Below are 20952 nucleotides of genomic sequence, written 5' to 3' on the forward strand. Positions count from 1 at the left end.
ACATACTTTAAAAACTGATTACTGCCTCACTATATTGTTGGGACATGACAAATAAGCAAAAAACAAGCAACAAACTAATTTGCAGGATGTAGTTATGCTAACTTTTTCATACTTGAACCACCCTAGGAAGCACCCTTCCTGGTTTGAACTTCTCTAAGGGTAGTCAGGCATTAAATCCCCTTAGCCAGTTCCTGAAAACAGTAGCCCCAAGAACGCTGTGGCACCCCATGTTAAAGAGCAATAACTGGAAGCATATTAGCCTACTCTGGCTGCCTTGAGAGGTGGTGAGCTCCCTCACTGGCAGTCTTCAAGCAGCAGTTGGACAAACACTTGTCAGGTATGCTTTAGGCTGATCCTGCATTGAGCAGGGGGTTGGACTAGATGGCCTATATGGCCCCTTCCAACTCTATGATTATGCAAAAATGAAAATAAGCCTGAAATCTCTGGGTTCCTGTACCCCCTGAAGAACAAAGCCCAATATTGATATTACCGTTGTATCCAGCACAGAATCTCAGAATGAAATTTCCCACAAGGAATATAAAAATTAATCTGCAGCACTGGGTTTTATTATCCTGTTAAATACCAAGTTAATCCTCTCAAGCAAGGAGACTCAGGATATGGCTGGAAATGAGATCCCACGGAGGCCTATCATTGTCGTATTAGGATATTTAAAGAACTCTGCTTAAAAAGATATCATAGATATCTTGCACTGTAATCCACTGATTGCAGTGCAGGCTTTACTGAGGTAACAAAAACGTTTCCTAGCATTTGAAGTGTAGACTTGTTCTTGAGTGCTGTAAGCCAGAACTGACAAGCTGACTTTATTCAAACATCAGTGGGAAAGAAAAAGTAAGCCTATGAGACAGATTTTGATAGTAAAGGCATCCAATCATCCTGTTTTAAAACATACTATAACTGGGGTGTGTGTGTCAAGAATGAGCTTCAGTGCATTTATTTATTTATTTCATTTTTGCCCAGCCCTCCCCAGCCCAAGGGCCGGGCTCAGGGCGGCTTATAAAATCCAGGTTAATAAAACCATTAAAATATAATTTAAATACACTTTAAAAATAACCCAATCAGTTCAATAAATAGGGGAATAATACTCCCCCTGATGGTGCTAAAATCACAGAAATTGCTGCCTGCAGCTCGATGGTTGGATCTTACCTCCCCCCAGAATGGGGGAAAGGGCTCAGCAGTGGGGGAGGGGAGAAAGATTAGGGAGGCCAGTATTTATTGGGAGAACTGTCGTTGGCCTCAACCATAAGCCTGGCCATATGGACAGAAAGCAGGATGGTTGTCAAGCTCAGAAGGTGTGGAGGCAGTGAGCAAGTCTTGAGAGGAGAGCAATGGCTCTCTGGGCCCAGGTGGTTTAAGGCAGGGCATGGCCATGGACAGCAAGGGCTGGCTAAGGAGCAGGGAACAGAGAAGGGAAGGATGGAAATTAGCACAAGTACCAGGTGTGGAGCTGGGCTATCAAAAAGGAGGAAGGGGAAAGGGGAGGAGGCTGGCTGGTGGGGGAAGGCACAGGAGGCAGAGGAATAGAGGGGGAAACCAAGCCAGACAGGAGGAAAAGGGAGAAGAAGAAGCCAGAGAGATCGACAGGAGTTGTCTCAGGACGGTTCCTAGGCAAAGAGGCAGGTTACAGCATTGTGGTACCTCTCCCTTGTAATGTGCTCTAACCATGGTGGAAGCTAACCATGCCTTCAGGTGCCTGGACTGGTCAGCTTGCAGTAAAACAGCCTGTGCAAGAAAGCAGTGACTGGGCTGGTGTGATTTTCCCCTACCCCCAGAGGAAATCAAAGATGGGCCCTGAGGCTCTGCTGCACTAGCAGAGGCACTTACTCCAGCAGAAGCAGCTTGGTTTCTTGAACCCACGGATAGCACTTCTGAGATCTAAATCACAGATGCAAGGTGAGTTTGCATTTGTCTGCCCAAATACAAAATAAAGCTACGGATCTCTATATTCTACAAAGCGGCATAAATTATTGCTGGAATAGTCCATCATTGTAACACTAGCCCAGCCAGATGCTTCTGAGAGCTCACAAGAAGCCGTATCGGTTGCTCCCAGTTGTTTGTGCCCAGGATGCGTCCCGAGACGGGTGCAGCCGAGGCCTCCAAGGTCCCCATCTTGGGACTTACCGCTAGCCTTCCCAACCACCCCCCGAAGGGACAGACACCGCGGAGCTCAACGGCCCCGCCCGCAAACTCACCTGGAGGAGGTTTGGCAGCCCAGCAGAGTTCAGAGCGGGTGAGGCCGAAGAGGAACAGCCGGGCGACAGGCCCAGAGAAGAGCGGCCAGCTGGAAAGGCACGGGAAAACTGCCAGTGAGCCTGCAAGCCGGTGCTGTGGCTGACCGCCATTTGGGCAGACGGGCTTCCCGCTCCAGCATGAGGCCAGAGAGGCCTGGCAGGACTGCTTCTCGCCTTGTGGGAGGAAGGGGAGAAGGTGGGGCCACGCAATGGCCCCCAGGGGAGCGGCGAGCAAACCAGGCAAGCCCAGCCCTGATCCTGTGAACTGGCAGTCACAGCTGGAGCCAGCAAGGAGGAAAGGGCCAACAGCTGAGGGGAAACCAGTCGGCCCTAATGGACTCGGTTGGGGGTGGGGTTCTGAGGAGATGGGATTGGGCGAAAGGGTGGAGCATCCCTTACTTAAGAAGCAGCAAGGCGAAGGAGGAGTGTGGAAGCCCAGAGGTCCAGGCAAAAAAGAGAGAGAGAGAGAGAGAGAGAGAGAGAGAGAGAAGGGACAGACCTGGGCTGAAAAGGGTGTAACAGGGGAGTGCTGTAAACCACCCCTCACCCTAATCTGAGGTCAGCCTGTGCGCCACTTGAAAGGAGGGAGGCTTTATCCTTCGCCTGGGACATTGCCTTAGAGGAGGGGACAGCCTCCGGAGTGAAGACGGCCACCTAGCCAACCCTAATGGGGCGGAGCCTAATCAGGCGGGGCAGGGCGGAGCCTCACAATCAAGTACAGATAACAATGTATGAGAATAATGCATGTTACCTATGCTGTAGTCTGGGAAATACAAAGGCATTGGCTCAAGGCATCCCGTAGTTGGCCGAAGAAGCTCCCACACAATTTCACTAAGGAGAACCACAGTCACATTCCGGTCAGTCTGTAAAGGAGAAAACAAAGGAATCGAAAGGGGCAGGAGGGGTAGTTGGGAGGGGAAAGGTGACCTTGCGTTCATATTTATAGTCCAAGGAAGGCTTATTAAGGATTTTTTAATCGAAACAAATTAATCTGATTCAGCATTTATTATAAACCGTTTGCATAATCATTTGCCTTAAGCAGCCTAATCAAGCAGCTAAAATATTTGCAGATTAAAAAAAATTGACAGAGATTCTTCTGCTTCTCTTTACTTTTAATACTGAGGCACTGTGAGCTTACACACCTTAATAGTCATGGGATGGCAACTTGCTTTTGCTAGAAAATTACTGCCATTACTCCACCATGTCAAGCACATTTATGCCTATTCAGAAAATATTTTGTATTCCAGAGTAAACCGCTGCAACTAAAGACATACCTTCAGGTAACATTAACCTGCCCTGAACTGGATGGCTCAGGCTAGCCCAGTCTCATCAGATTTCAGAAGCTAAGAAGGGTCAGCACTGGTTAGTACTTGGATGGGAGACCATCAAGGAAGTCTAGGGTTGCTACGCAGAAGCAGGCAATGGCAAACCACCTCTGTTTGTCTCTTGCCTTGAAAACCCTATGGGGTTGCCATATATCAGCTGTGACTTGGTGGCACAAAAACAAGAGACGTTACACATGTGATGTTACACACGTCCATCATCTTGTCTGAACTAGGCCACTAAACATGCAAAACAGCAACCAATGCAATGTTTGTACACCATCACAAAACAACTGGGCTACAGAGCTTCTGATGTACTAATATTGCACTTGCAGAGACAGAAGTCCCACTTTGAACAAGATGGTGCATGTTTGCAACATTGGACTGATAAGTTCCTCAGTCACATTTATTTTATTAATTTCATTTCAACCCCACCTTTCTCCCACCTTTCTCCCACACCTTTCTCTCGTGAGCTGTGGCTCACGAAAGCTCATACCCTACCAGAAAATATTTTTGTTAAGTCTTTAAGGTGCTACTGGACTCTTGCCCTTTTTGACTACTGCAAACAGACTAACACGGCTACCCACTGTGAATTAGAGACAATAAAGTAAAGCAAAGGAAAGGGAGGTTTTTTTTAATACTCTTGCCTCAGCTACCAGTATTGGAAGACAGTGGTCATAATCCAGCTCTCGAGCACCGTGACAGCAGTAAGGATTTTTGTCATTATATGCAATGGAACCATTTGGGCTATGCAGTCTTACTGTACATAGCAAGAAGTAGAATATAGTTGTATACATGTTTTTCTAGATCAGCAGTAATTTGTTTGGCCTATTCTTATAATTCATAATCCCACAAAAATGATAGTTGTGTGGGGATCCTTTTGTCAGGCTTCAGTACCCCATCGCGTCTCAGCAATAAACTTTACTCCAGACGTAGCAGAGAGTTTAAAGATTTATTAAGAAAAGCTAACGGGTCAGTAGGTCTAACGAATTTAAGGTCAGAATGCAGGTATGGGGAATACAGGGTATCTTTATAGGGAAAATACAATACATTTGGTTACATCATTGGTAGGACATGAAAGGGTAAGTTACATCAAAGGAAGAGTATTTGTCACCTCGAGAGCAGATAGCAGGTTTACCATTGGAAAGCTTACTTTGAAGTGGAGATTGCTGCCTCCGGTCTTCACACCGATTCCTCAACTTCCCACGGGAAAGGAAGTGGCTTTGATACTAAACATATGCTTATCCAGGGCCCGAATGGATGCCCTGGCTGACACCTTTCCCATAATAGCTTCAATAATTAGAAACTGGCAATAGGAAGGACTCTCCTCATTCTCAAATAAAAGACAGGCGGTTTGTTGATTTTCCGCAACCACATTTGCCTCTCCCCACTAGCAGGAGACTGGAATCACGCAATATGTTTTTTCTGATCCACTTCAATTGCTGCAAAAACTGTCAAGCTGTGCAAAGAAAATACACATTCCTCCCTCCAGTCGGAGCCGCTCATCTGTTACACTCTGTTTCATTGATTACTGCAGAGAAACGCCATGGAAGTGCCAAAGCAACTGGCACAACCATGCTCAATTCCAGAGATGAACATGCAGCTACAGAAGCCAAGCAGCACTGGTCACCAGTTTCCAAATGTCCTGAACTAGCACCCTGGATGCTCCAGTAACAGACACTTAACGCCCCCACCTCCAAAAAGCAGAAGCCAAACTAGCCATGTGAAGTAAAATGAAGCAAATGTTTTAGGCAACCAGTTTCAAGGGGGAAAGAAGGGAGATTCTTTTGTTGCCAGCAAATGCATATCTGAAGGCATTTCTGTTTAAAAGGGAACTCAAATCCTGAGCAGATGGATGTCACTAGGTCTTGTCATTTCCATTGCAAATACGACTAGGCTGGTACTGTGAAATAGCCTTATTTGGGGAACCGTTTCCCTCCCAGGCTGGACATATGTTAATCTACCACCTTTCCTGACTGATATTCTACTTGCTCTGTTCAAGATTTATTCTGCACCAATTAATGCAGCAGAAACCAAGCTTACTGTGCTTCAGGGCTCTCACCTGCCTCTAGTGACTCATTCATGCACTGATTGTTCTTCCTCACTCCTTTACAACGGCCCCTGCTTCTTCATGACAGACTCGCTGGGCTTCAGCTTCTGCTCTGACACATGCCCCTACTCCGGACTTGCATTCTGACCTAAGTAGGTCAATTTCATCCAGGCCCAATATCAGACTTCTCAACGAACCATGGCTCTGCTAACTCCAGCTGGAAACAACTGCAGCGTTGTATAGTGGTTAATGTTGGACTAGGATCATGGAAGATCCCAGGTTCAAATGCCTACTGTGCCACGGATGCTTGCTGGATTACTTTGGGCCGGTCACACACGCTCAGCCTAACCTACCTTAGAGGGTTGTTGCAAGGATTAAATGGAGGAAAGGAATTATTTAAGCCACTCAGGGTCCCCACTGGGGAGAAAGACAGGGTATTAATGAAGTAAATAAAGGTAGGAAACAGCAGACATTTCTTCATACATTAAAGAACCAGGCTCAAGGCAACCTCCGAATCTTAGCAGGAACACCTCTCAGCCAAGAAGAGAAAATGACCTAAACTGGCATCAAACATGTTTTCAAATATTCTTTAGGTCAACCACACAACTGCAATGCAAACTGTAACCAAATTGAACAGAATCTCCCTAAAACCTCTAAAATGATGTGAAAGTACAGTTTCTGTAGAAACCTCAACAGCAATTCTCTTAAGGTGTTTTCTTCTTTGGAAAGCCATTAAAAAAAAAAGACCTGCCCAGCAGTAGCAGAATTTTGTATCCAGAGCAATACCTGTGCTATTTTGCAGTAGACAAAACAAAAAAACCACCATGGTAAGCTGAGCTGCTAAGAAGAGATAGACTGCTTTAATCAAATTCAATGGGCCCTGATCAGGCCGGGGCCCATGGAGATGGGCAAGACGTGATTCCCCCCGCCCCCCATTGGATCTGTGTTGTATGGGAGAGGCAATAGAGGAAATGTTGTCTGGAGGGCCCATGGGGTTTCTTAGTAGCCACAGTGGTAAGGACTGCATCCACGTGACCAGAGATACAAGTTTATATATAAGAGAGAAAGAAACCCTGCTCTTCTTTCAGGTAGATGATGTGCCACAAACAACCCAGAGCGCTGGTAAGATACTTGCAGGCAAATCAATACTGTGGACTTTGCAGTTATTGAGAAGTTACCACAACAACAAAGAAATACTAAACAGATGCATGGACTACTCGCACACTAAACTTGCTAGCACTACAAGATAAGCTATCAATTTGAAGTCTGCCAAAATTACAACTCTTACAGTGCATTCCTAAGGAGAGTTGCTCCATTCTAAGCCCACTGAAATAAATGGGCTTAGACTGGAGTAACTCTCCTTAGGAACGCACAGTGGGGAAACATTATGGAACTTGAGACATCACTTCTGACATAGGCTAACTAAAACAATACAGTCAACACTAGAGATGTGTTTGCTAAGAGCCTACCTACCAAAAGGGACTCAAAAGCTTGAACTCAAGATCACTGGACCAGGTTACTTACCAGTTCCTGTAGTCGAAGAAAACCTGGCAGGATGTTTGCCTCCATCTCCCTGAGCTGCTCTGCATTATCCAAAACCTTTAAAGAGAGGAGGTTTGTGTTACACAGTAATAATTCCAGAGCAGTAGCCATGTTAATCTGTTGCAGAAAATATAGTCTTGTAGAATCTTAAAGGTCAACACAACTTTATTTCAGCATAAGCTTTGGTGGACTACAGTCTCCATCTTCAGATGTATGTTGGTGGCATTTGAAGGAGTGGGCCCTTGTTTGCAAAAGATTATATTGGTATAAAATCTTGTTAGTCTTTATGATGCTATACGAGACAAAAATTTATCTCCTACCAACAGCTGCCATTTCATACAACAAAATGACTACCACATCACACATTGTGTGTGTATGTGTGTGTATGTTAAGTGTCATCAAGTCACTTCCAACTTATGGTGACCCTATGAATTAATGACCTCTAAAACATCCTATCATTAATAGCCTTGCTCAGGTCTTGCAAACTGAGGGCCATGGCTTCCTTTATAGAGTCTATCCATTTCAGGTTGGGTCTTTCTCTTTTCCTAGCATTATTGTCTTTTCCAGTAATTTTTGTCTTCTCATAATGTGACCATTAGTCACATTAGTCATTTTAGCTTATAGGGAGAGTTCTGACTTGAATTGATCTTGAACCCACTAATTTATCTTTTTTGGTGGTCCACAGTATATGAAAACTCTCCTCCAACAAATTTCAAATAAATCAACTTCAAATGAATCAACTTTCTTCCTGTCAGCTTTCTTCATTATCCAGCTTTCACACCCATACATAGTAATGGGTAATACTATGGTATGAGTTATCTTGGTTGCCAGCGACACATCCTTACACTTAAGAATCTTTTATAGCTCCTTCATGACTGCCCTTCCCAGTCTCAATCTCCTGATTTCTTGGTTGCAGTCTCCCTTTTGGTTGAAGTTATTTCACAATTTTTTTACTAGTTTACTTCTTAATGTATTTAGGCCTCCATTTTTTTATTTTTAAAAACTGGGTATTCATCTCACTGTAACAAAAAACTAGTTGGCTCCTATGTGGATAACAGAAGCCAAAAATCCAGGCCCAGCACAGTCAAAAGGGGGGGGGGGTGCTTGAGCTTCCCAGTATGCAGTAAAAATATGACTTTGTAAACTAACCAACAGAAACAGAAAGAAAAACATCCTAATGAAGACTATTTATTACATTTCTACTCCGCCCTCCCCAGCCAAAGCTGGGCTCAGAGCGGCTAAAAATGCTCCAGAAGGGATGGACTGTTGAGGGCAGCCAAGCACAACTTAAAGGATAAAGGGGCAAGGGGGTGCAGAAAACTTCCTGCTCAGGCTTGGTGGTGGTGGAGTACAAGAGGTGGTTTTTATACCCTGCTTTTTCTCTACCTTTAAGGACTCTCAAAGCGGATTACAATCGCCTCCCCTTCCCCACAACAGACACCTTGTGAGGTAGGTGGGGCTGAGAGAGTTCTGAGAGAACTGTGACTAGCCCAAGGTCCCCCAGCAGGCTTCATGTGGAGGAGTGGGGAAACAAACTCGGTTCACCAGATTGGAGTCTGCCGCTCTTAAACACTACACCACGCTGGTTCTAGTGGGGCTAGATTTTGAGGGGGGGGGATATCCAAGTTCTTTCACTTTCCACAATGCCATCCAGGCTCTCAGCTTGTTCTTTCTAATAATATTTGGACAGTATTCTCTTCACAGAGTTAAATTCCATACTCCGCAAGAAACAGAATGGTGTTTGTAGGTTATCCGGGCTGCGTAACCATGGTCTTGGTATTTTCTTTCCTGACGTTTCGCCAGCAGCTGTGGCAGGCATCTTCAGAGGAGTAACACTGAAGGACAGTGACAAAGAGACACTGTCCTTCAGTGTTACTCCTCTGAAGATGCCTGCCACAGCTGCTGGCGAAACGTCAGGAAAGAAAATACCAAGACCACGGTTACACAGCCCGGCTAACCTACAAGAACCAATGAACTCTGACCGTGAAAGCCTTCGACAAAACAGAATGGTATTTTCAAAGAAACAGGGCCTTATGGTAAATTAATATCCATTGCCAAAGTGAAAGTGATGAAGGCATGATTACAATGGTGTGGCACCAATAAATATTTAAGCAAAATGTTACAATGTTCAAAGCACCTGATGTACACCATCACAGTAATTCTTACACCAACTTCGTAAATTTGTGTTATTCCCTGCATAATGAAGATGGGGGGAGTGAGTAAGTATGGCTGCGGTAAGGGCCACCTAGTAAGGTCACAGCAAAGACAGCGGGATTTATGGCCATTAGCTCAAACTCTCAGCCATTACCCTACACTATATATTAAGACACATAACACATTCATTACAATTCCAAGCACACAAGAGAAGAAACATGAAGGACACATTGTTCTCAACGCAGGCATAAACACAAAGTTTTATTGGCACCATCCTTCACTGGGGAGAATGAATCATTTTGCGCCTCATGATTAATCATGACCGTTCCGTACCTGTGCTTGGACTAAGAGAAGCATTTAGAAGCCATTGCAAGAAACCATCCATTTATCTTAATTTTCCCTGAATTAATTAAGGCTGAAATATCTTACGTTATTTACCAATGAAACTGAAATAGAATAAATTAGTTTTGCCAGCTTGCGCTACCAGAACGAAAGATCTTACATCAATCTCCATTTAAACTGTCCCATAATAAATCTATAAGACACAGGTTAATTCACATAAATTGATTTCCCCCCACTCTGGTCTCTTTTCATGCAGAGCAGAGTGAGACGCTCTAATTTAACACTTAATTCTACTGATTTAGCAGTCAATACAATTGATTGTTCTGCGGCATCGGAGGCCCCACCCGAGTATTTTTACCATTTGTTTTCTAGTAACATCCAATAATATAATAAGTAACATTTATAATGTAAACTGCAAACAGTGCAACGGAAACCAGTTCACTGATCTTCTCAAACGAGTAGCCTCCTCTAAAAGCCCACACCGAATCTTTCACATTTCAATCAGAATTTTGTACTAGGACAGTGTTTTACTTTTTGTTTAAGAGGGTTATTTTCTTAGAAGTACTCTAGCTAGATGCATAATGGTACATTTCAGACAAGGCATTTTAATAACTTTTCTAACTGTGGCTGGCCCCAGTAGCAGTGTGGGCATCACTTCACTATGGCAACATTCCAGACTGTGATAGTAACTGTCTGAATATGGGAATAACACCAGATGGGCCAACTGCTCAGCTATTTCTTGACAGGGAAATGACTGGATGGAAAGGAGGAGTGAGAATTATCCCAGACTCCCAGCTCTGATGCTTTCTACTGTACTAAGGGATCTTGCCATGGGGAAGCAGCTCCTGGAATTAAATGTGAACAGCACCCCTCCTTCGAAAGAAAAGTCACTACTTCTCTAACCTCCCATTCTACTTGTCATAACATTGGCAAGCATACGGCCATGCCTTTCCAAAGTCTTCATAAGCCTTCGGAAGAGGGTGAAGGGGGAAAAGGTGAAATGTGAACATGCTATTGAGTAGCCATGTTTGTGAAGGCCAAGTAAAAGACTGAAGGAAGCTTTTGACCTACTGCTGAGTCAGCACTGTTAATCTGTGTTTTAGCTGAAGTCTGCAGAAGTCTTCATTCCTTGCCTTATATGGGCAAACTAGTTTTTAACCTATATCTTGGTTTCTTAACTGTAGTGGTCAGCAGTTCTTGTATTGCTTGTAGCTTATGGTAGATAAGGTAATAGAATTCTTAAAAGTATGTTGAGAAGGAAGTATACATTGCTGTTCTATTGGTTGAGATTTGGTAGAGTATTGAGTAGGCATTCATTGATTGGCTATATTTTGCTGCATTCTTGTGATATAAACTTTGCTATAAGTACCAAAGTTGAACAATGTTAACAGCATTAGTGTCTCAAACTTTTGTAGGAATAGATACTTTCTTTGATCATGATCAATCAAAAAAGAAGAGTTTCTACTGCAGTTATTATTGATATGGACTCCTTCTTTGAACCCAGCTGAAATTGATTGTTATCTCCATCACTTTGGTTTAGAAGTGGGATGGATTAAGGACACCAGAGTGGGACCGGACCCACTGCCACTGACTAGAGAGCCCTGGCACCTTTCCTAGGTGGTAAGAGATCTGTTTTTTTGGGGGGGGGATCATTTGGGGTCTCTCTCTCCCAGCAGCATGGTGTGGTGCTAGGTTAAGGTGGTAAGAGTCCACTCCTATGTTATTTTTTCAGAAACTCTGTTCTTCACTTTGTAGGCTCTTCTGCCTTTTCACACACAGCCAGGGTTTTGAACAGCCTATTAGGGTAGTTTTAAGGTTTATGGTTATACTGTGGTTACTTGGAAAAGGGAAACTTTCTCTATCCATCTGCACATTGATGCCTTCACCATTAATGTCTCCAACAGAAGAATACTATGACAGATTTGTAATGAAATACAATGACTATATAATATATCAGGATATGATCAATACTCAAGGAGAAATCAAAACAAGGCAAGAGAAGAAGTGAAAAACTTCCAATGTGTCCTATATTTTCAATTATGCTCAAGATTAAAGAAAGACTGTCAGTTTTCAAAAGAAGGGATAAGAGATTTAACTGATTTTGAAAATCTAATAATACAAGATTAGGATCACTTATTGGGAAGAATTTACAAACTACTGCTTAAATATGATACAGAAACTGAACAGGCAAAGCTGTGTATGGTGAAATGGATGCAAAATCTAGAAGAAATTTTGTTGCAACAATGGGAGACAGTTTGGATGAAAGCGATAAAATTTACTGCCAGTCAATCGTTGAGAGAAAATTGGTATAAGATGTTTTATCAATGGCATGTAACTCCCAAAGACATTCAGAAAATGAACAGGGAGTTCAAAGAAATGCAAGAAGAATGATGGGACTTATTATCATTTGTGGTGGTCCTGCAAATGAAAAGAAGTATTGGATAGAAATTCATAATGAAATGCATAGAATTTTATGATTGATGTTCCCAATGGAACCGAAAAACATGTTTTCCAACAGGAGTCACAAAAGCTCTATAAAAGCTGTTCAAATATATGACAACCGCAGCCAGAGTCACAGTAGCAGCAAAATGGAAATCAGATGAATGTCTAGATATCGAGGATGGGAAGAGTAAATTAGCAGAATATGTAGTGATGGCAAAACTGACAAGCTTCATGAACAGGCCAATTAAAGAACTTCAGGATAAATGGAAACTCTACTACATATATTCTTCTCAAAATTTGGGTTGAGAAGGAAGATGAGATCTGTGACATATGTGATCAGACAGATAAAGTTTTCAGATGAAGTAAGATTATCTGTTTTGTATGATGTTAAGATATTATAAATAAGAAAAACCAAATAAGAGGCAGTTCATGATCATATAGTAGACATAAACCAATGATACATTTATGTTGTAGTAGGTTATTAAGAAATTAACGGGTAGTAATTTGGGTTTTTGCACTGACCTGGATAGCCCAGGCTAGCCTGATCTGGTCAGATCTCGGAAGCTAAGCAGGGTCAGCCCTGGTTAGTATTTGGATGGGAGACCACCAAGGAATACCAGGGTTGCTGTGCAAAGGAAGGCACCGGCAAACCACCTCTGTTAGTCTCTTGCCATGAAAACCCCCAAAAAGGGGCCGCCATAAGTCAGCTGCGACTTGACAGCACTTTACACACACACAATTTGGGTTTTATTAATGCTAAAGAGGGCAGTTATGATGCTAAAGATGGTAATCATTAAGCAGCTGGATATAAACATGTGAAATCAATATTATGGATAGTAGTAATCTCAGTGTAATTCATTGTATTCGATTGTTTTTCTATATTCTGTATCTTTCCTGTAACTTTTTGTAGTGATTATTATATTATAAAGTTTTTAAAAATTATTAAAAAAGAGAAAGTGGTTCAAAGGAAATGGAATAAAAATGGGATAAAGGGCAAAAGTAAAAGTAGATTCAAAATGCCCTTTAAGATAAATGCTGGCCATTTTCAGGAAACCAGGAAAATTGGAAACAGGAATGAGTCTGGACTGCTTGCAAGCGTTGTATGAAGAGAAGTGTCTGCAGTTTCTGCTGGACGGGACTTTTGCTTTAAATCTGTTGGAAGATCAAGAAAAAAAGGCCGTATACAGTCAGCCAAAGCACACCTCTCAGAGGCAATGGGCTTTCAGGCCACTGGGGAGCACTTATCCACTCCTGGAGGAGGCCCAAGGAGGAGCAGTAAGGCTCATGAGGCTGGGGGGCCTCGTAAGACAGGAACTGGCAAGGCAGGGCTAAGGTAGTCCCAGCTGGTCTGTTTAAAACCTTTACGCCTCAGACCAAAGAGGATGCAGTCAGGACTGCTCCTCTCTTAGCAAGGGAAGAGGAAGGTGCAGAGAGACCAGGGAGGGCCTGGAGCAGCCCAACAGAAAGAAGAGGAACTGGATGTCTTGAACCTCCCTCCCCTCCATATCTGAGGCCCAGCAAAGGTGTGGCAGGGCTTGGAGCCTGAAATAATCCCCCCCCCCATTCCAGGCAGGAGACGAGGCGGCTGCAGTGGTGTTTCTTCTTCCTCTACCCCTTTTTTTCCTGGACTTCCATGGGGAGGTGCAAGGCATCACACTGACCTTCCCACAATGAGAAAACAGGCACATGGCATGAGTTGCATTGTTCTCTGAAACCCCATTATATTCAACTTGGAGATAATTCCTACTTATGGATGCTACCATAAAAGTATCTTAGGAGTATGCAGGGCTGTTAGCAGACAGGGATCATGTAGCAGAGTCTTCCATGAGATCCAACATCTCCCCATAAGGGCTGTACAGATGGGCCCCACAAAGAGTCTGAACAGACTTGCTATCCAGTCTTGTGCATAAGCAGCAAACTCAGTTTTCAGTGCTTATCCTGCCAAATAAAAATATATTACAATAAAATAGTAATCTCAGAAAACTGACACCATGGGGACTCTACCACACAAAAAAAGCAGCACGAGAAGCAATTAATAGAACTCTATGAGGTACTAGCTCTTATTTAAATACTAGCTCACAAGAGGATTTACAGACTTACAACATATATAGTTTGATTCTGTAGACTGGGCGTCGTTGTTCCCTGCTTAAATAAATGAACAAAGTCATTGAACGAGTCACAGGAAGCAGGTGCAAGATCTTCTCCTGTAGAGGAAAGGCGTTGGAGCTGTCTCAGAATTTCCTCCAGCAGCAGTCTTGAGGTGAAGCATTCATTACAGCTGACGAACACATGGGGAAGCTGACAAAGAGAAGAATGAGTTCAGGCTGGCTTGTGCTCATAACATTACAAGAGTCTGTCTAGATCAGGGGACCCCAAAGTGATGCATAAGGCCACCATGGCATCTACTGAAACTTTTTTTGGGTGCTCACCAAGTGTTTTTCGAAAGTGGGTGGGGCCAGGTGGGACTCTCAGACAACAGGGCTTCTGATATGCCACTGAAGATCTGATTGGCTTTGCAGATTAAAATAACACAGTTTCAATGGCAGTTGCTGCCACAGTGTTTGTTTTATTCTCTCTCACCCCTCTTTCCCAGTGTAATTTTAGTTACTCCTCTTGTCCTCTGCACTAGGGCTGACAGCCAGAAGATAGCTGCAGCAACACAAAAACAGGGGCCCACAAATCACCAGAGGGGACAGGACTACACAGATCATAGGCCAGATTGGGAGACGGAACTAAATTCAGGCTGGAATGCACAATTACAGTGCATGCAGGCATTAAAGTAATCAACACTAATTGTGTGGGTTGGGGTTAAGCATTGCAGGGATGCTTAGCTGGGACTACCAGGCCATCCACATGCCTACCAGCACATGGCTGATATCAGTGTCATTGTTCTCAACACAGCTAGACCCTACAAAACAACATATCACAAATCTTTTTGGTCAGAATTTCAAAGCGTTTTCCAATGCAAAGTATGGCACCATTATTTGTCTTACCTCTAAGGTTTTCAGAAGAGTTTGCATCACATAAGTCTTTCCACTGGATGCATGTCCATAGATGAAAAGGGACGGAAAACTAAAATGCTGACGCTAGACAAAGAAAGATTTATAAATATATATTTAGTCTTTTTTCAAAGCATTGGCCTTTCTTCAGTTGAAAGATAAATATAACCTTGACTCATCAAATTTTCTGCTAGATGAAAAGCTGACGAATGAAGGGACTCACAGCAATTAAGGACCTCCAAGGCAACCTCTCCCCTTGATTTTACAGTCCATCAACTACTTGAGAATAGGATTCAACAATACCAATGACCTGGAGCACTGAAAACTCCCAAGACATTACAAGTTTGGAATGGTCATGATTAGAGCTTGTGGGGGTAACAGAAGCCAAGTTTTCTTGTGCCAGAAGACTCAGACCTGGTTGCTTTTCAATGAGCTACCCTTTCAGGCAGTGCAGGTAGGACGAGTCTTTAGGCAACTAACTGCTCTGTTATTTATTCAGAACCATCAATACAAACTCTATTTCCCAACACGAGAGAAAGAAGGCCCTTGCCCCATGGGAGCTTACAAACTGAAGTCTGAAAATGAGACAAGAATAGAGAAAGAAATGAATGCAGTCACAGCTACCTGCAGTTGGGTGGGGAACCAGGAATTCTGTGGGGTTTTCACAGCAGAGGGGCGTTTTGCAGGAGGATTTGAAGAAAGGAAGCTGTGTTCTTAATGTATAGCGAACGGCAAACCAGTTGCCATCATGAACACTAAACAGCTTCATTTTTTGCAACACGGGCAGTGCAATCCTGAGAGCAGCCTGCACTGTGGTGGCCAGCTGTTGGTGTGACCGTGGCATTAATAAATGCTTGAAAACAATACCCACAAAATAAAAATTTGAAACTTCTGGTAAGCTACAGATGTCCAATTAAACCAAGAACACCCAATATTTCTGTTTACAAATCTATTTTCACTAACACACACCCCCCCATAAGAATGTGTGTGTTTAAATAAATGAAAGAAAACGAAAGCCAAACAAAGGGGAAATGTACTAAATATAGAATGGTTAAGAAACTCACAGAATTTTCTAGTTAAGATATTCACTGAGTTGTCATAAGTGGCCCAAAAATGATAAAAATATATCTTGGCAACAGTGATTTGCCATCACCTAAGAAACAATAAAGGACAACTGAATCTAATGCAACATCCATTGATTTTTGGGGGGCGGGGGAGGAGAATGCTAAACACAGTGCACGTGTTTTCTAGCTTTTCCAGATAAGATGACTTTTGGATGACTCTGGCTACAATCCTAAACACACTTACTAGGGATTAAGTCCCACTTACTTCTCACTTCACGTTTATGACTGCACTTCAGAACATCGACTTCTTTTTGGTTACTAAACTAAAATGAATGTCTGAGCACACCAGGAGCAGTGCGATTCTAAGCAGTCACTCTTCTGCTAGGATTTGCACCTTCAAGTCATGCAATGTTTCCTGAAAGCAGGAGTTAAAAAATTCATCCTCCAGGAACAAAAACAGAGCTGACCTTGCAAATTATGGAGTGAATCAAAACTCAGCCCCACTGATGAAAAGCTTTCATTTAAAAACCAATCTGCACTTTTAGCTCTTGTACTGAATGCTTCAATGGTGCAACTGTTAGACATCCTCCTGACAAAATTCAATGCAGCAGGAGCAAACTTGACATCAATTTTCATACTATGAACTGAATGACACCATTATTTCCCACAAGGGCTTGTATAAATATTATGTTTCATTACAGAAGTGTGCAGGTAAAAGGTAACAACTCTGTCTGTGCCACAGTCCATATTAATCAAGAAAGTTAAATGTCTGTTACATAAAACATATTCGGGGGAATACCGTAGTATTCCCCACTGAATGCATTGCTAATACCATTGAATTATACAGGAAACAGAGCATTTGCTTGCTGAAAGAAACCTGACATTGTACAGAAAACGAGCTGCAAGTCAAGAATTCTCCACTCCTCAGTCACTAATCTTTACCCAAGCCACTGCACCTATAATTTCTGATGTGCCCCCCATTGACACCATGGTGCCCTGTAATGTATTTCCTGGCATTCAGCTGCTTTTTCCTCAAAGCAAATAACCAATTCCAGCTTTTTTCCACCTCAGTGGAACACATGATGCTTCAGATGTCCTCTAGAGGAGATGTGCCCTCCCACCACAGGAGGAAACTTGGCTTCGAGAAGTTATTTTGTTGCAGAGGTCACTGTGTATACATGTAAAGTGCCATCAAGTCGCAGCCAACTTATGGTGACCCAGCAGGGTTTTCAAGGTAAGAGAGGTGGTTTGCCATTACCTTCCTCTGGATAGCGACCCTGTTATTCCTTGAGGGTCTCCCATCCAAGTACTAATCAGGGCCAACCCTGCTTAGCTTCTGAGATCTGACGAGGTAAGGGTATCCTGGGCCATCCATGTCGGGGCACAGAGCTCACTATACTCTCTCAAAATTCCAAAAATGCCCACAGGCTCAAGGCTGGGCTCCTCTGACTAAGTTTTAACAAAGAGTATCCTTCCCAAATCTATTTATCTGCCAAGGAAGCCCAGGATATCTGTCAAGACACCATCCAACGTGGCAGTTGGGTGTAATGGATGGTCCTCAGCTTTGCCCAATCCATTCCTAGAGCATATCTAACACTTTCCTATGGCTGCACACTAGAAGAAGATTGATAGTGCTGGAAGTTTGGTGAACAATCTTGTCTACTGATTTTATCGTTGAAGGTTTCAAACTCTGAAAAGTTTCAAAAGAATCCCAAGGTTCAGCAGAGCAGGCAGAAAAAAACTAATACAAGAAAGTATTGGGATGGAGTTTCCAAGCTTAGAAAAAGACTACAGGAAAGTTATGTCATATTACCATTCGTTGTTATCAACCTATTATAATGAGTAGATGTAATGTTTATGCACACCATCAATTAGCATAGAAGAAGGTCGTACTCTGTTACCGATCAATTCTAAAGGGCAACAATCAAGCAAAACTGAACAAAACTGTGTCTTGTTTGATTGGTAGAGGAAGAGAGTAGCAATATGAAAACTTTTTAAAAAATTACAGAAAATACTGTTTATCACAATTTCATGTTCTCCAAAGGACTTAAAGGCATAAATAGAGCTAACACCGCTGTATTTTCACAAGGAGTTAATTCAGGGGGTAAGAGTAATGACTTAAGACTTAGGTTGCAAGGCAAAGAACACCTTCCTGGGAGTAAACCCCACTGAATAAAATGGAACTTACTCCCAAGTAGACCTGCTTATGATTGCCCCTTTAACGAAGCAGTGCTAAGCAGATCTACTTGGAAGTAATAATGAAAAGCCCTAGGGAGGGGGGAAACCCAGAAAAACTGGAAAGATAGGCTTTTTTCCTGGGTTTTTTCCCGGGTTTTTTCCCCAAGAACTTTTTCAATTTTTCCAGCAGAAAAAATGGAAAATTTGGGGGACCACTGGAAAAAACTCCTATGAAATATTTTCTCTTTCAGAATGAGTGAAATGCTTCTTAAGTCAAAGGTTTTCTCCCTCAAAACATATAACATAAAGAAGTCTGAGGGGTTCTTTAAATTTCCCAGTGGAAAACCCTTATGAAATAAGTTCTCTTTTAGAATGTATTAAACAATTTTAAGACAAGGCTTTTCTCACTCAAAATGTATGGAATGAAAAAGTCCTCATTTTTCTGATGGAAAAACTGAAATTTGATGAAACTGAAACAAAAAATCCAACCAACGCCACCCACTTGGGAATGAGTGATACGAAAGACAAGTTTTTACTCAAAACGTGTAAGATGAACATTTTTATGTAAGCCCATTTATAGTTAATCAATGACAACTCCTGTGTGAATTGTAGATGTATGCACTACTTTCAATTAAAGTTTTTCTGTTTAAATATAAATTATGGAAACAATTAATATGCTGTTATGTGTTGATTGATAATACACTGTTAAAGAGTTCAATGTTTTCAGTGGGGGTTACCGCACTTTGTATTCCCAGCAATGTATTAAGAGTTTGAAAACGTTATAAAAAACGTTTAAAAGGGTTTAAAAGGGTTTTTGGATACCATGGCTTATAAATGGTTGGAAGAAGTCTTCACAGCTAAAGGGGCCAAACGAAGTGCGAACAGTATTTTTTATAATGTTTTCAAACTCTTAATACATCGTTGGGAATACAAGTGCGATAACCCCCAGTATTATAAGCTGGCAGTCCTATATATTGTTACCGTCTGAGAGTGCTTCTGTCCACATAATAAACTTTCTTTTGTTTATTACGGAATTTGTTTTTTACCTTCAACTTTTATTTATTCCTATCTCTCAGAAGCCAAAATTAAGATCCCTGTGCTATGATAGCACAGGGTACAGCAGTTTGTAACTCCTTCTCAAGTACAGGGTATGCTTGCACTTTTTTCTCATAGAAAATAACACTGATACTTTAAAATTCCATAAATATGTCAAATAGTACAATTGCATACATTAAGTTATACATGATGCAATTGATGTTCAACAAATGTAGTTTATGTCCAATAGAAACAGTACGTATTTCAATATTTTTTTTACATTTCTTTTTTTCCTCCAAAATTGAATATCTCTACTTGGAAGTAAGTCCCACTTTCTTCAGTGCAGCTAACTCCCAAGAAAACTGTCTTAGGATTGCTGCCTTAGTGAGTATCATAGCTGTCCACCTTTCAACCCAGGTCTTTCCACTCCTCTGACACCCTCTTTCCTTTATTGCTGCCAGCTGTCAAGAGAAGAATCGCAAGTAAAGCGATAACCTTAAAAATGGATCGCAGCCCAAAACATGCCCAAGTATCTTAAGGACAATGAGAAAAAGGAAGGGGGGGAATGCAGTCGTTTTAAAAGAGACAAAAAGTTACCTCTCCGAAGATCGACAACAGGGTTGACACTTGAGATTCTCGGCAGGGTACCAGGCCTTCCAATTGGAGCAATGCCTCTTCTGGATACTTCAGGTGTTTGAAAGATTGCATTTTAATTTCCCAATCCTGTAGCAAAGTGCTCTCACCTGGCACTTCCCAAGATACAAGAAAAATGGACCTGGAAAATGAAACTGTTGTTGTTAAGGATTTCTCAAAGAACTACCTAAGTATAAAGCAAGCCCCCCCCCCCACACACACACAGAGCATACCACCCTGTTTTTAGTCAAGGAATTAATTCTATTATAGCTTTCTTAAGTGCTCACTTGAAGCCTGAGACTATATAGGGTTAAGCCCTACACAATTATAACAAGATCATCAGGCCTCAAAACGTCTGTATTCACAATATCCTAATTAAAAACTGCAGTACATATAAACCTGCATATTTCTGCATTATAAATGCATGAACAGAAGTTAATCCAGACAAGACTGAGGACATGTTGTGATTCTGGAGTCAGCCTGTCACACAGACTTCCGTTTGCCATGGAAAGAGGAAGTTCATGGCTTGGCAGAGCTTTCAGATCCATTCTGCAGAGGTTCCGATATAATTTGTGGCCCCTTTAAACCAACTTCTATTGGTTCACCAGCTGCATTCTTTCCTGGAAAAGTGAGATCTGACCACTGTTCTCCCTGATCTGATCACACTTAGATCTGATTGTTATAAGGCACTCTCTGCTATGGACGACTGCTCAGGAACTCCAGTGGGGTCAGAACCTAGTTGCAAAATCATTGGCAAGTAACAATTACTGAAAATATCTTTCACCCGCATAGAGCAAACTCCTTTGGCTGACAATTTCTGGCCATAGCTCAAAGGGCTGGTTCTGATCATGGGCGCCTTCAGCAACCCAGGATTGGCATGCCTCAAGGACCGCCTGCCCCACCGAGATCCAGAGCTCAAATACACAGCTACTAGAGTTATGT

At 42.4% G+C, this 20952-nt stretch overlaps 1 protein-coding gene across 1 annotated transcript in view; it reads right to left on the minus strand.

Moving 5' to 3' along the window:
• ORC5 (origin recognition complex subunit 5) overlaps positions 1-20085 on the minus strand; it is a 90342-nt gene extending 70257 nt beyond the window's left edge. Inside the window, exons 1-5 of the mRNA XM_056846993.1 lie at positions 19975-20085; positions 15095-15187; positions 14202-14399; positions 7146-7220; positions 3001-3112 (exon numbers count right to left, since the gene is read on the minus strand). Of these exons, the coding sequence (XP_056702971.1) occupies positions 3001-3112; positions 7146-7220; positions 14202-14399; positions 15095-15187; positions 19975-20085 (589 nt within the window). The remainder of the gene's footprint in view (positions 1-3000; positions 3113-7145; positions 7221-14201; positions 14400-15094; positions 15188-19974) is intronic.
• Positions 20086-20952: the final 867 nt, after the last annotated feature.

This window comes from Euleptes europaea, chromosome 3, assembly GCF_029931775.1.
Source record: "Euleptes europaea isolate rEulEur1 chromosome 3, rEulEur1.hap1, whole genome shotgun sequence".
Taxonomy (NCBI): Eukaryota; Metazoa; Chordata; class Lepidosauria; order Squamata; family Sphaerodactylidae; genus Euleptes; species Euleptes europaea.